The sequence below is a fragment of the Besnoitia besnoiti genome, chromosome II (genome assembly GCF_002563875.1).
Source record: "Besnoitia besnoiti strain Bb-Ger1 chromosome II, whole genome shotgun sequence".
Lineage (NCBI taxonomy): Eukaryota > Apicomplexa > Conoidasida > Eucoccidiorida > Sarcocystidae > Besnoitia > Besnoitia besnoiti.
Genome location: NC_042357.1, coordinates 3369202 through 3384034, shown reverse-complemented (window position 1 = coordinate 3384034; position 14833 = coordinate 3369202). Strand labels below are relative to the sequence as shown.

The 14833-nt window shown below is 54.0% G+C and overlaps 3 protein-coding genes across 3 annotated transcripts; all 3 read left to right on the top strand.

Annotated features, from left to right (window-relative positions):
• Nucleotides 1-3065: 3065 nt before the first annotated feature.
• BESB_038280 (putative GTPase activating protein for adp ribosylation factor) lies at nt 3066-8123 on the top strand (the record flags this gene model as incomplete). The annotated part of the gene is made up of 12 exons (XM_029362414.1): nt 3066-3517; nt 3893-3945; nt 4149-4188; nt 4450-4516; nt 4888-5094; nt 5191-5416; nt 5853-6003; nt 6338-6442; nt 6908-7010; nt 7205-7238; nt 7502-7563; nt 8085-8123. 12 exons carry the CDS (start codon nt 3066-3068, stop codon nt 8121-8123), a joined length of 1539 nt encoding a protein of 512 aa, XP_029221379.1.
• A 2247-nt stretch (nt 8124-10370) lies between these two features.
• BESB_038270 (uncharacterized protein) lies at nt 10371-11252 on the top strand (the record flags this gene model as incomplete). Its single annotated transcript, XM_029362413.1, has 2 exons — nt 10371-10651; nt 11048-11252. The coding sequence occupies 2 exons, from the start codon at nt 10371-10373 to the stop codon at nt 11250-11252; spliced, it is 486 nt and encodes a 161-aa protein (XP_029221378.1).
• A 2282-nt stretch (nt 11253-13534) lies between these two features.
• On the top strand, nt 13535-14234 carry BESB_038260 (putative ribosomal protein S17; the record flags this gene model as incomplete). The annotated part of the gene is made up of 3 exons (XM_029362412.1): nt 13535-13616; nt 13806-13893; nt 14054-14234. 3 exons carry the CDS (start codon nt 13535-13537, stop codon nt 14232-14234), a joined length of 351 nt encoding a protein of 116 aa, XP_029221377.1.
• Nucleotides 14235-14833: the final 599 nt, after the last annotated feature.

Genomic DNA, 14833 nt, shown 5'->3' with positions numbered 1-14833 from the left:
AGGGATCTTCCTTTTCTCGAACCGAAACGAGGTCGTCGGGTCTGCGGATTTAGCAGGAGTTTTGTAGAAACTCCTGCGGGGCCCCGTGTCTGGGCCAATTTGCGGTGGCATCCCTTCCCTGTTCTGTCCGGGCCCCAGCCGCACTCATCCCTTAAAGGCACCCGGCAGTCGGCGAGAATGATGTCACAAATAATCGTGTTCCGTCTCGTAGCATACCGCGTCACCTGCACGTTTGCGAATCAACAGGCACCGGATCTCTATGTCGCCCTGTTGTTTTCCGCTATCACATGCTAAATGGAGTCGCGGACACGGCTGCAGTGCTGCACCGAGTCAGCCAAGAAGACAGTGCCCAATTCGAGAGGCGATAGCGAAGGATTAATCCAATGCCGCCTGGCGGAATGCAATGATGCAAATGCAAAATACACGTGGACTCTCCCGCTTCACGACCTCCTCAGTGGCAAAATATTCTCAAACCCGGAAAGAACGACAAGACTGAGCATCGCCGCGCAGTTTTTTCGCACTGTGCCCGGGGCCGCATGTCAACTCAACGCGCCCATCTGAAAAGAAGAGCAGTGACATGGGAGCTGTCTAAATTGGAGTGGGACGAAGAAGTGAGTTCTTAACCCAGCTCATGTATTACATTAGACGGTGAACTAGCGTCCCTAACTGAATTGTGTTCAATGACAAAGGAGTAATGAGCCGACCTGGAGGTGCTGATACAATCCAAGGATTAGACGCGAGTGCTCTCTAAGAGAAAATGCTTAATGCAAGACTGCCAGAGTGCGCTTTGGGCATGAGGGCGGGGATCAGTTTGCTCCTGTTGCAGATTGATTCAAAGGGCACTTTTCGTTCATGGGCTGCCTACTTTTCTGCTGTAGTGAAAACCAACTTTTTCACCACGATTCTCGTTCCGTGAAGCTAAATACCGTTACAGGGTTCTCAGTTCCTTCGGAGTGCTCGCAAATGAGTCTGCCTACCATGAATGCAAGGATACCAAAATTCCTAGGACTAAAGTGAATTGCTCGCTCTCTTTTCTTTCTGTCTGCGTACACCAGTGAAGCGACGGAAGCAGTTTTCACTTCAAAAGCTAGAGAGTCTGTTCTCTCTGTGACTTCTCGATTCACAGTGTACCACCCCGGTCGGGGAATACATGAGGAAGGAAACCTGTCAAGACATCGCTGGTGTTAGGTTCGTTTTCGTTTGGGAAAAACGAGGCGTAATCAACAAGGATGCATGTGTGTAGTCTCCTGCTGGAACTCGACTTCCAGCTGCTCTGTAGAATTCACTTTTCGAGCCCACATCCTGATGTACAAGGGCGCCGTGAAACGCACCATCGACACTGCGGTGAACAGTGTCGCTGCTGCATTTAATTAAGGATCTGCGCGTGAATCAACTTCCTATGAAGAAGAATCTTCTCTCACGTATGTTATCTATCCCACTAGGCAGACGAAGAAGAAGTTTTCGTAGGGTCATTTCATTGTGGAGAACACGAACGTGCGACGAGGGGCTTGAGCCTGTACGCACGGCGCATCGACAACAGTGAACTAACTTGTCCTACAGATGGAAGCCACACATTACACTGACGAACTCCAGTCGGTAGGCATCAACCTGGAAACGTGTTTCATGTGTCGGGCGCCATGAAACGCGTACCTCTTCATTCGATCATGTTCGATCCCTTCGTGCACTAGAGCAGGAGCCTTGCAAGCTACAACCACATGTGCCCTGCCTGACTCAGCACAGTGTTCGTAGGAGATGAATATGTATTTTTTGCTCTCGAGCAGTTGACATGAAATACACACAACTTCATGACAGTACGACATCTCTACCCAAGGTTTGTTCTACTGTGTGAGCACGTTGGGCAAGCAGGAGAGGTACTGTTACGGGCAAGGCGCCACCGCGCAAAATCGTGTCACCGAGGGAAGTGCCATGTCGAGATCCATTTACGAAGGCACATGCCGCTAGGTAGCGAGAGTGTCGGCGTTTATACTACGAGCGTCCATACGGTGTGTGATAATGACTGGAGAAATGCAGTCGCCGAGCAGGAGGGTAAAAGCAGCGAAGACGTCCCGGCTTGCGCGTGCAGCGTTGAGCGCAAGACCAAAGCAACCTCTCTCCCGTTTCGTTCGTATTGTGTCTACAAAGCTCGTTTTCTGGATTTAACGCGACCGATTAGGCTGTTCCTTGTTAGCCAGTTTCACCGCGTCCCTGCCTTCCATTTCTCTTGATTCTAGCTGCATATCGAGATCTTTGTCCTCCTTCCTACGCGTCTCTCTTTCCCGGTTGGGTGCCGAACACGTCGTCCGCTCGTTCTTCTGCGGCGTCGTTGCTTGCAAACACGCCGCCGCGACCACCAGTTTTTCTTCTCTTCCTATCTTCAGGAATTCTCTCTGCTTGCTTGTTCATTTCTTTTTCCTCTCGTTCCCTCGTCTCTCGGATGCCTTGCGATTCGGTGCAGGCCTGTCGTCGTTCCCTAGTGTCCGACGACGACTACACGGCGTCAGCTCTTTGCCACACGGGAAAAGCTTCCTTCCCTTTTTGGAGAGACGCGCTGCCCTCTTTTCTCAACTGACACCTTCCTTCTCGTCTTCCTCCCTTTTCCAAATAGGAGAGGCATCTACCGGAGCACCGAGGAGTAAAGTTTTCGGAGTAGAGGAAGATAACGCTGTCTGCGAGAGGCGGTTAAGCGAGTCATGCTGGCTGCCTACTCTGTAACTTCTGTTTTTCCTCCATTGCATCATCGATCTAGCTTGTTAGCCCGTTTTCTTTTGACGACGGCACGCCCCAGCCTTCTCTCCTCATTTTTCTCCCTTATTTTCCTCTCCGGGCGACGGTCCTCGCCAGTTCGTTGGTACCAGTCGCGTTTGGCTACCCTTGCGTCCCCGCCGTGCTTCTCGATCCTGCCGCGTCGCCCACCCTCTTCCTCGTCTCTTAAGGGAACTACCCTCTTCCCACAGCGCCGTGGCTCGCGGCTGCTCTATCATTCCCTTTTCCTGTTTGGCGAACTGTTGCGGAGTCTATCCATCTACTTCATCCGACCGTGTCGATCCGACCTCGTTGATTCCACCATGTATCCCTCTTCCTTCTCAGACATGCCTGCATCTCAGGCGATGCCTGCCTCGTCCTTCGCATCTAGTTCTTACCCCTCCTCGGCTTCTCTAACGACGAACGGTCAAGCCCTTGCAACTTCCCCCAGTTCTTTTTCTGCTTCCGCCTTGCCTGCTTCCGGTGTACATACACCTGCCAGTGTGGAGGCCACAGCGGTCGCCGATGCCTCGGGTGTGCCTACACTCGGCGGTACCATCGCGCGAATGTATATGCAGATGCCAGTCGATGCGAAACGCTACGTGGGGGAAGGCGATCGCGACGAAGTGTTCCGCCGTTTGAGGAGAGACAATCGCACTTGCTTCGATTGCGCAACGCGGAACCCAACGTGGCTCAGCGTCACTTACGGAGTGTATCTCTGCCTCACCTGCAGTGGAAAGCATCGCCGCCTGGGCACCCACATTTCCTTTGTCCGGTGAGAGAGGATACACTCCGAACCGTACTTTTTTCGGTAACCAGTGGTCGTTGGGATGTGCCTTCTTCATCAACTCACTTGCGGCCCCCGGTCAAATATGTGGGAAATAAGCTGAGCATCTCTCAAGTGATAAGGGCAGATGTGAACACGGCGGCGACTAGAGGATGCTTGCGCCGTGACGCCAGCAGGAAAACCGGTTGTCTTGTGGGTTTGTGAGGAGAGGAGTGGGTAATGCGATGAAAAAGTGCTCCACCGTCCTGTGACGAACCGCACGCATTTAGACCCTGGAGAGAGTTCTTTGTGGCGTAGCGAAACATAGCTTGGCAGTAGAGCCCTCTCCATGTCGTCGCGTTTTTACCTTTCCGCTGCGTGCAGGTCCTGCGAGATGGATAAGTTCTACCCGGAGCAGCTTCTTCGAATGGAGATGGGTGAGCTCCGTTTTCTTGTTCCTGCATTTTTTGCGTTTTGTGCCCTGAGCGTGGGTGATTAGTGAAGTGTCGCGTCGTGAGGAACAGCAGGCGATGGAGTTGTTTCGTCGCTCCCCGACGACACCTTGTTCCCCTTTTTCGGTTGGTGTTTTCTCTCCGGGCGAAGACGCAACGTGCCGTGTTGTCTTTGTTTTCGTTTGCAGGTGGTAACAAGAAGGCTCACGAATTCTTTCGAGAGCATGGGTAGGCCCCTCACCGGCAGATAGGAATGGGATAGGCGAAGCCGTTTCAGAGAAATGCACCCGTCGACGTGGTTTTCGTGAAGTTTGCGGGCACGCGGCCCCTCCGTGATCGTCGACTGAAAGCGCATGCGGAGGCACCGCGTGAGGGTGTCTCTCCATACATTTGTGCCTCTATGCATGTATGTCTGTAAATTTTTATGAGAGTAGCGGCAGGTAGGTGGAGGAAAGTGCGTTGGATCTTGTTCGTTGTCTGCCTTCTCAGAATGGATGCATCGAAAGCCGTCGACTACCACGGGAAACTCGCTGCGAAATACAAGCAGCAGCTCGACGTGAGGGCTTACCTTCATTTTGCATCTAATTTCATTCTGTCAAGCTTCTCCTCTCTCTCGCTCGAAGCTGTCGGACGAGACTCGCTTCCCATCTCATCCCTTTTTCTCTCTGCTTAACGGGGCGTGGGGACTTCCCTTCTTGTAGTGCTGTCGTTTAGTAGGTTGTGTGTATGACTCTTAACCTGAACCGCAATTCCCGAGTAGAAATAATACCCGTTGCTCGCCCTCCGGTTAGATCCAGCCGTGCCACCTGTGCGCCGCAGCCTCGCCTGCGCGGGCATTTTGCAGCCTCGCCTGCGCGGGCATCCTCCGACGGGCGAGCAGTTCAGCTACCTTGGACTGTGGGTAACCTTGCCTTGTTTCTTCTGCAGCGCGCGGTCTCCCAAGAGATGCAGACCGCCGGCTGGGTGATCGCCTCCGCTGCCTCTGCGAGTGCGCCCGCTGCGGCTGACGCGTCCTCTTCTTCTCCGTCGCCGGCCGCCGCCTCAAACTTCGCAACTCCTGCGCCGTTCGCCCCGCCTTCTTCTGCGTCGTTCTCTCAACCGGGGCTTGCGGCGTTTGCTCAACCCACATCGGCGGCGCTCGCTGCAGCCGCTCCAGCGGGCGGCTGCGTTGCTGCGCCTCCCTTCTTTTCCTTTTCGCAGGCGCCCAGCCTGTCTCCTCTCACGGGGCAGGCCGCGCCGCCCGCGCCGCTCCCGCGGGCCTCGGCGTCGTTTCCCTCGGCGCAGAGCGAAGCGTCCTTCGCGAAGGATCGCTTCAGCGGCCGCGCCGCGGGCGGCGGCCTGCGGGCGCGGAAGCTCGACTTCGATTTTGACTTCGAAGCGGAGGCCGCGAACGCAGCTGCCATCGCCGAGCAGAAGAGTCTCCACGAGCCGGCGCACGCCAAGGCCGGTGGATTCGGTGAGAAGCGGGAGCGGCCGGGTGGGGGGGGGGGTTGGGGATTGGGTCCCGATTAGAACCAACGCAGCGAGCATCAGCTTCCCCAGGAAGCGGCCCACGGCAGGAAGGAGAAGCGACGTGAATGCGAAGGGAATGGAGAATCCCGCAAGCTGCAGGAATCGGTCTGTTCTCGGAACGCGATTCGCCCCCAAGACAGCTTCAGAGTGGAGAGTGAAGGGGCGGCGGGGGGGGAGGGGGGTGGGGGGGCACAGAGACCTCGGGAGACGGCGTCTAGCGAGGGAGGCATGGGTGGGACGAGGCGTCAGAGTCGCAGCCGCGATCCTCGACAGCCAGGCGTCGCGTGAGCGGAGCTTTCAAAGAGCGGAAGGCGATCGGAAGTTGATGGTGCAGGCATTGAAACTCAGCTTGAGTGCGAGTGTGTGCGGTCTTTTTTCAGGGGTAGCTCCGCCGTCGTCGTCGCCTCCCTCTGTCTCGGGAGCAGCTGGATTTGCGGGCGTGTCGGCGTCTTCGTTGCCTTCGTCTTTCTCATCGCCGGGCAGCGCCTCGGGATTCTACAGTCCGGCCGCAAGTCCGAGCGCGCCTACCGGGTGAGGGTCCTTTTGTGTCTGCTCTGTTTCATCCCCGAGACATTCTCGTTTTTTTGAGTTCGCTCCCTCGTCCCTCGCAGCGCCCTCTGTATGCTCTCTGGGGCGGTGCCCGCCTCCGTGGCGGGCGTGGCCGCTGGCGCCCGCATCGCCGCTTGCTTTCTTGTCCTCCCAGCCACGCAGCGTAGAGCTTCTTCCATGCCCCGCGTCGATTGGGGGTTAAGAGGCTCTCAGACGCCCTCGGTTGCGTGTGGACTCCGCTCTGCGTTCGTCCCGTGAACGTTGCCTCGTGGTCGTCTGCAAGTTCTCGCTGCTCCTCCCGGTCTGTCTCTTTCAGCGGCAACACGAGCCCCATGCCAGCTGCGCGGGCGAACCCGACACGCTTCAGCAACGCCAAGTCGATTTCGTCCGACCAGTACTTCGGCACGTCGGGCGCCGACAGGTACGCGGACGAGGATCACGCATTGCCTCTGAAACTGCACAGATCCCTATGCATATACAACATGAATATACTATATACACATGCATATACATGCGTGCACGCATGTGGAGAATCCAGAGCATGCCTTGCAACAGCTGGCGGAAGTATGTGAGGGGCGGAGATTTTGTTCAGTAGCGGAAAGCGGAATGCGCAGGTGGATAAACACGCACATGTGGAGGCAAGCTGCGACGCAGATACACATATTCTTACATTATGAATATGTGTGCTGTGGGAAAGGTTTGTGTTGCCTGGCGTCGCGGCAGAGTGGCTTGGTGTGGTCTTATGTACATATACATAGCTGTATATGTAGTGTATGTAGACTCGTTGATTTCTGGTATGTGAGTGTCGTGAGGTGGTTTCTGGAGGTGTATTTTAAATGCGGGGCAGAGACCTTAAGACGGAGTTTGGTGATTTTCTTCTTTTCAGAGCGTCGAGTTCCTACCAGGCGGCCATTACAGTGGATCCCTCGAAGCGAAGCATTTCCTCAGATGAGTATTTTGGCGTCGATCCGACCAAGAGGCAAAGTCGAGTAAGATTTTTTTGCATTTTTTGTGGCTAGGACGCACGTGCTGTTTGTGTATCATCACTGAGCTCCCAGTTTCGAGATTTCCATCTTCCTCTGCGATCTCCGGCACGCCGCACTCGCGCGCGGGCGTCGTCCGGCTCTCCGTATTTGTCTCGCTGTACCGTATGCAGGTCTTTGTGTCTGTGTTCTTCCCGCAGTTTTCCGCGTTCGAGGATCAAGCCGTTGTCCACTGTAAGTTCGAAGGCTGTTTTGGCGCTTCTCGGGGGATCCTGACTTCGGGGTTTCGGCATCTTTGTCTCCCTTAAATGCAGAGGGGCGGGTAGCGGTTGGGGTATTCAGTTGAGAGATTGATGTCTCACTATGCCTGAACACGCACCTGCGCACATGTGTGCTACCCTCCTGTGGGCGCTCTCGTGTTCGGTCCTAGTGCCGCGTGTGTGCGCCCTGCATATTTGACACCCGACAGACCCCTGCACTGCTTTCTCTTTTTTCAGTGGATAGTCTCAAGGCGTCCGCTCAGCAAGGGTGGGCGACACTGGCGTCTGTTGGCAGCGATGTAAGTACAGAAAAGAGGCAAAACATGAGGGAATGCAATGCGTCTCTGGTCTGTAGTCCTCGGATACTCCGTTTCGCATTTACCGAAGGCCGCGGGACCCCGTCGCAGCTCTGGCTTTGGCCAGGTTGCGCCTGGGAGCGCCTGTGTGTGTGTGTGACGTGTTGCGTTGACCTCGTCTTCTCGCTCTGTGTACGGAGATGCCGGCGAGGGATTTTATGCGCAGTGTATGCCAGTCCAGAGCCCGCGCCTTGGAGGGCGATGCCCTTTTTGGCGTTCAGAGTTACTTCGTTGGTTGGCGATTCACTCTTGATGCTGCTTTGTTTGTGAGGCTACGTGAGTGCGCACGCGGAAGAGATCTGGTTCCCGGGGTTCGCGGATACCTAAAGGTTTCCACGGCAATGCGCTGAAACACTTGCGTGCCCAGGGAATGGCCTTCGTGGTCGGTGTGTGCCACATTTTCTTGTGCGCGGCCATTCACAGAGTGCGTGTTTTCCTTTCTGGGTGCCTGTGCGTGTTTTCAGGCGATGAGCCGCGCGAGAGATTGGCTTGCAGGCTCTTAAGCGCGGCACCGAAACGCAGCAAGCTCTGGCAGATACCATTACTAACTGCGAGTCCATCTCTTCTCGTCTGCGCCATCAGTGCGATATGTCTGGCGGATATCGTCGTTTTCGATGGGGTTTGCTGGTCCGCCGACTGCTTTCTCTCTGTGGTGCCCGCGCGTGGATTGACGCTGTCATGGGAAGGAAGCGGGTTGTTCGCCTGGGCTCGGCGTCGGCGGCAAGCAGGCGTTCGTCTGGGGGGTGACGCAGGATCTAGAGGTGGACTGCTCTTGTAGATGGATATGCCAGCAGTCTCTTTTGTGCTGCAAAAGTGGTTCTGTACACAATTTCGCACTGAAGGAACATTCAGCAGAAGCAAGAGAGGGCGAGAGCCTCTGTCTCGGGGAGCGCGTGCAAGTGTCTGTACGCCTGAACCCGCAATCGAAAGTCGAGATTTGGGCGTTTCTGGTTTCTCTCGTTGGCTGCTGGGAGAGGAACAGCGAGGCATACGTTGTTTTTGTGTCTTTTTGCTGCGTAAAATGTGTAAGGGAAGGTTGCGGAGAGAAAGGGACAAAAGATAATGGGTGTCGTGTCCGCGGCGGCCGGCAAATCAATGGCTAACGACTCTGATGCATGTGCACTCGCCCACAATGAACTGCCTGCAAACAAACAAGCGTGTGAAAGAAACTGTACGTTGTGGAATGTGCCCAGGTTCCAGAGTTTGCTTAGAGAGTCCTTCTGTATGACGTAGTCTTTGTTTCCACAAATATGTCTCCGCGCAGCTGCCACTGCACTTTTTCACGCATAAAGCCATGTGGTTGATGTGTGCTACTTCAAGCCTCATCGTCTCTGCGCATGGTTAGTTTATGTGCTTTCGTTTGCCGTCAGCGGCTGCGTATTTTCACATGCCAGTGAAAAGCACAGTTTCATGTTCGCGGTGCTCTTCAGTGTTCTCGAAATATGCTGCTGCCTCAACCAGCCGGACATGCACTTTTGGACCTGTCGCGCCCAAGCGCCGGCGACCGCATGTGTTCTCAAGGTCGGCATTCGAGGGTTTCTGGCGTGGAATTCTGCGCCGTCACGGTCCCGCATACCCGCATATTAGAATGCTCTCTTGCCACAGTCCACGACATTTTCGCAGCTAGCTGGTTTATACACCTTGTAACGGAACTCACGAATTCGTCCTGTCGTGGTGTACGGTCTCGAATGAGAACCGGAGGCACACACGAGAGGGGAAGTCCAGCAAAGGCAAATCTTTCCGCAGTCGGACTGGAGACCTCTGATGCGATCTCCAACGAAGCATCCAGAGAAGCCAGGCTTCACTCAAGAACGTAGAGGCTGAGATAGGCTGTTGAAAGTTTGCCCAGCTGAGCTTGCGTTGGTCGCGATACTCCCTCTTATTACTGTGAGCGGTTCGGGATCTGGGAACCCTCTGAACCCCTACGGAGCGGGCATGCACCGCGCTACGAGTGGCGGCCATAGAATGGAAACTTCCGTCGATGCTGGTCACCCGTCTATCTTCACCTGAGTTTACCATTGAAGCTGCGAGGGACATCCCTCGGAGTCCACCGAGTAGGCTCGCAAAACTCATTGGACGGTCTGCGTCATATAAGAGTGACGTGCCTGATTTGCGGTGTAAGGTGTCGACCTCTGTAATCTGTCTGTCCACCCTTTCGGAAGCATGTGCGGAAAAGAGGGTAGAGCTTTCCCCCTGCTTCAGACTCAATGAGGAAAGCGCGCGGGGGAAGCATGGGTATCGAATAGGCTGCTCAAGGGTTCGGGGCACCCGGTTTTTCGGTTATCTGCTGAAGGGTCGCGAAATCTATTCGTTGTACTGCGCTGGCTCCGAGGGCATACCTGTTCCTACAAACTATACACCATGCTGCAAGTTATGGGAGCATGGATCCTTCACGGACTAGCTAAGAAAGAAGGAATTAGACGCGTCTCACGCGTGCATGCGGTATGTTGACTGCCGTCAGTCCGCACCGTTACGGGGCTTCGTACGCTGCGGCGCAGTTTGTGCATGCGAAGCCGTTCCCCCCTTGGTAGAACCTTGTGTGTCAAATCTGGGGTTTGGGAAAATGGTTTTGCATGAAGCGTCGACCTATTTTTAGCAAAGTGGGCAGAGAGGCACCATCCGGCTCACTATGAGACCGGCAGCAGTTTTGGTTGCCATCTGCGCGATTGTGGTACAAGCCACGTAATACCTCCCGGTCTTACGAACGTTTAGCGCGTACCGGCGTCTGTCACTTCCCAGAGCACAAAACCATGCCGGATGGAAGTCGACGGTCGTCAGGTTCGTCATGCTGCAGCTCGGCGGGAAGCTGGGTGCCGGTACACGGCGAGAAGGAAGTTTCTTCTGGTGCGAGCCGCAGCTCTGCGGACGCAGCTGAGTCCAAAGTCTTCGCTCGGCAGGAAATTGCGTCCGAAGGTGACGTCTTACTAGACGACTGTGACAGCATTCCTGTGGAAGGGGCCACGAAGCTTACAGAAGAACAACAGCTGCAACAACGCAGGAACCAAGTCGCATTAATGATTGAGAATGAAAAGTGAGCGGCAGTCTCCAGGCAGAGGCTGAGGTGTGAGCCTGACGCTCATCGTTGCTATTCTATTTCAAAATGAGGCAGACTCCACAGAGGATCAGTGCCGTGCCCGTTCATCAAGGTACCGTGTATGCGGTTAGCTAAAGCACCTAGGCTAACTTTCTTATCTCTCACACGAAGTCACTGGCCATGACGTTCAGTGGCGTCACAATTCGATCACGTAGCAACCAAATACGAGACGATCCCCATATTATGCTAAAAGGTGAATGGGCCGTATCACCGTTCCTGGTGAAGGCATACGGGTGCCTCGAAGTGAAACTGTCAAACAAGTCTAGTACTCACCGCGAGAGGCATGGCCGCTTTGTGAATGGCGCTGACACTCTCGGTGACTGCTGCCTGCAGATATTTGCAGCATCACGCGGAACTTGCAGAGATGCTCGCACTATTCATGACGAAGGTTCTAGAAGAGAGGCCACAAAATGTCCTCAAATTTGCAGGGGAGTTCTTCACTCAGAATGGCCTCAAAGAGCTTGTTCAGTCACAGCTGGACGAAGAAGGAGTATACTGTAATCTTGCCAAAAAACTCGAAGAAGCAGGAACTAAATGAGTCTCCGTCAGGCTTGTCGGTGTTCACCTGCAGACTGGGTGCTCTCTGTAACCACTGTGACCTAGAGCTTACTGTTCAGCGTAGTCCCGTGTTAGAAGTTGCTTTTCTTGCTGTGCTTTCATGAGGCCAGCAGCATGACGACTTGCTTCACGTGCACCACTGCATAAAAAGGCACGATGCGTTCGTTCGATGGCCGTGATTCTCCATCCAAACAAAGACTCCGCACTGTTTTGTTCACACTGTGAGCATGCCGTTCCGTCCCTCCGAATTGCGAACTCTTTACACATGCTCCGTGCTTGCCTGTGCGTGAGCCAAAGGAAACATTGAGAGACGGTTGAAATTTGTTTTTTAAGATGGGGCAGGGTATGCATCAGCATTATGCTGTGAAAGATGCAAGGCATGATCAAATCTTGATCTGCTTGCCGGTCGGATATGTCCAGCAGTCGGTCCTTTGGCATCTCTGTCGTTGCGGTGATCTTACTAATCCCGGCACTAGAAGGCTGTCCTAGAGCTGCCGTCAAAATACGAATACGTGTTTGCATAGTCTCCGTCGAAGTACGCGGCGCGCATTCCAACTTTTCTACTCCAGTTTACCGCCTCCTTTATAGTTGACATCGTTTACCGTGGAACACAGCGAGTTGCCTTCTACTGCAAAATTCATGTGTTCTTCCACGAATCAGGAGTAGAGCTAAACGATAGCAGTCCGTGGAGGTTCACGAATGATTACGCAATGGAGAACTAGACGCGCTCCGGGAAGCCTGTGAGAATACATACGGAATCACGGCATCCAGTGAACAATAAACACGTTATGATGACGCCAGAGGAGGAAACTTACCTCCCAGTCACCACTGTGCATCAATACTAGCCACTATGCTTTTACCTCAGGTGGGCTACGATCGCTGCTATGCCTCTTGGATATGAAAAACGTGGGGAGCAGGCTTGCGACTGCGATATCTTGCAGATCTGCTGCCTCATACATCGCCACCGCTGGTCTTTCCGAACACGAAATGCGTACACGTATTCCCATTCGCCCAAGGCATGCAAAAATGTATCGTGGGAAATGAAGATCGATCGGCGCACATGTCAGGAGACCCCCTGTAGTGGAGGGGCGCGAGTTTCCGCTTTAACAAAACCTAAAGCGAAGCTGGAGGTGTCAACATCGATGAATCTGCCCTCCCTTCTGCCATAGGCTCTCTCGACTGGAGTGATGTGAGGCTCCTCTCCACTGGAAATACGTCAACAGTCGCATGCTGCCCAACCCACGCGGCGTGTGCTTTTTTCGTGTCGTCCTGTGCAGCTGACTAGGCGTGCGCCTGTAACCAGTCCTGTATGCGGGCTCGCAGTCCGGTGGATGCGGCAGAAGCCTGGATATCTCCTGTGGCCTCTTGCGGAGCATGCACAGATCCTACTCTAGCCATATCCGTTGGATGCATCAAAACAAGACAACCATGACGACTAGCCAAGACACCGGCGAATAAGAGCTATGCGTCAAAACCACATTGGAAAAGGAAGTGCAATGCACTCTTAAGGCTGAACGCGACTTGCCGAGCAAGCACGTTGTAGTGCCTTCGACGCGAGGACAGCTTAGCATCTGTGACTCTCATGGCACGAGGACCGACGAGCACCGATGGCCCTTTTCACTCAAACGCGTATCTGTCCGGTGGCGTGTGGCGTGTACCGGCAGGCTGCCCTGAAGGTACGAACATGCTCAGCTCAGGAAGGCAGATTTGTGATTGCGCAGTTCTCTGGCCCTTTGCTTGTCAGCAGATAGCAAGTTCTCCTCTCAGCCATGGCTAATTCAAATTGCACAGGAACGCCCCGTTGAACAGGCGCCCTGATAACTTCATATCAGTGAACCGGCTTAAATACGTGCCCGCCCGGCGTCATGCGAGGGCAATAAGCCACAATGCATGCCCGATGCATGCACTCGCGTTCACATTCTTAGGCTCTTGTTGGAAGCCGCAGTAAGATTAGGGCCGCGCCAGAGTCGTTGCCCGTCTATTTTGGAGTTTCCTGATCATACAAGCTCGAGGACAAGATGTTTCCTCGCGTGGTTGTTGACCTTGTGGATTTCATGTTCCTTTCCGGTCTACCTTTGTTCCTCGGGTTCATGGTCGGCGCTGACGGGGCTGCCGTTTCTTGGCAGCTGTGAACTTCATCTGCCTGTCAAGGAAAAGCAAAGTCCATTTCTAACAAACGGAAAAGACACATTGCGCCTCGTATTTGAGGTGTATGAAGCAACAGAAGAGCGCTCTGCGCCAGCAGACGTCGCCGCCGGCAAAATGGCGCTCAGTCTCTCTGCTCCGCTGCTGCACTGGCACTACAAAACGTGGCAGCGCAACACCGCCGGATATCTTCGAACATGTAAGGATTACACGCTATGGTGGATCCATGTAGGCTTACTGGAGTCGCCGCAGTTCTGCTGTACTTCGTGTTCACTGGACAGGAAGTCAAGCAGCGCGGGTTCGCTACCCTCTAGGCGTCACTGTGTTTATGTGGATGCTATACTTGGAAATACAGTTTCTCTCTTCTGTATTATTTGTGGTGCTTCAGTCATGCGAAACAAGCTTCCCAACAATGAGATGATTGGATACGTCATCAACGACAAACATCCGAAATCCATTCGGGTGGCATGCGACAGGTAACCAGTCTTTCATTTTTCGGGCCACTTGCCTTTTGTGTAGTTCCAGCGCGTTCAAGTTCCACACAACTTTCATGCAGGCCTAGAGATTTCTCAGACAGCGTTTTGTGCCGGGATCCTCCAATTTCACGGTGTGTTGTGTATTCTGGTGCATACGCAGGTTCATGTACGTCATGCGTTACAAAAAGACTTTCCGGTACACGAAGAAAGTGTGGGCTCACGACGAAGAGAGCGAGGCCAAGCTCGGTGACGTCGTCCGCATCCAGCCGCTGGGATACCGAATAGGCCCATGGAAAAATTATGTTCTTGTCCGCATTCTTCATAAGGAGCCGCGAGACTAGAATTGCAGGGGGCGCTGAGACGGCGGCCTGCAGCGGCTGCCACAGGGAACGGTCAAACACTGCCGCACATTCGAATATCGGCTTTCGTAATTGCGAGCCCCTGTCTGTTATATGGTGCGAATTTGGCTTCCGTACTGCGCGCGTCAGCTACAGTCGATTACTCCTCGTATCAACCTAACATTGTAAAGTCTGTATCAGCATGGAACCCTTCAGGCAACTGGCTTGAATGATTCGGTGCGGTTTGTCTGAGCCCTCGTCTGTCTCTGTGCGAAGATAGAAGAACTCTGCGTTTGCGTTCACGCGCCTGCTGAAGATTTGCTGAGCAATGGCTCTTATTTATGGCCAGTCGCCATATGGCATCTTTCGCTGAGCGATTTCGGCTGGCGTGCGTCGAATTGATTTGCTTTCCGCTGAAGTGCACTGTGGCGCACGAGGTTGATTACGGAGCACAAACTGAAGAGCGGAACGAGAATCTTAGTTCAGAGACGTCTGCATTATTTCTGAAGCTGGCAAGGCGTAGCACTCAACTGAATTTCCCACACAGTGTTGGCGCTTTTACAGTTGTCGGCAGTCAGCTCAGTCGCTGGGCTGTCCCGACA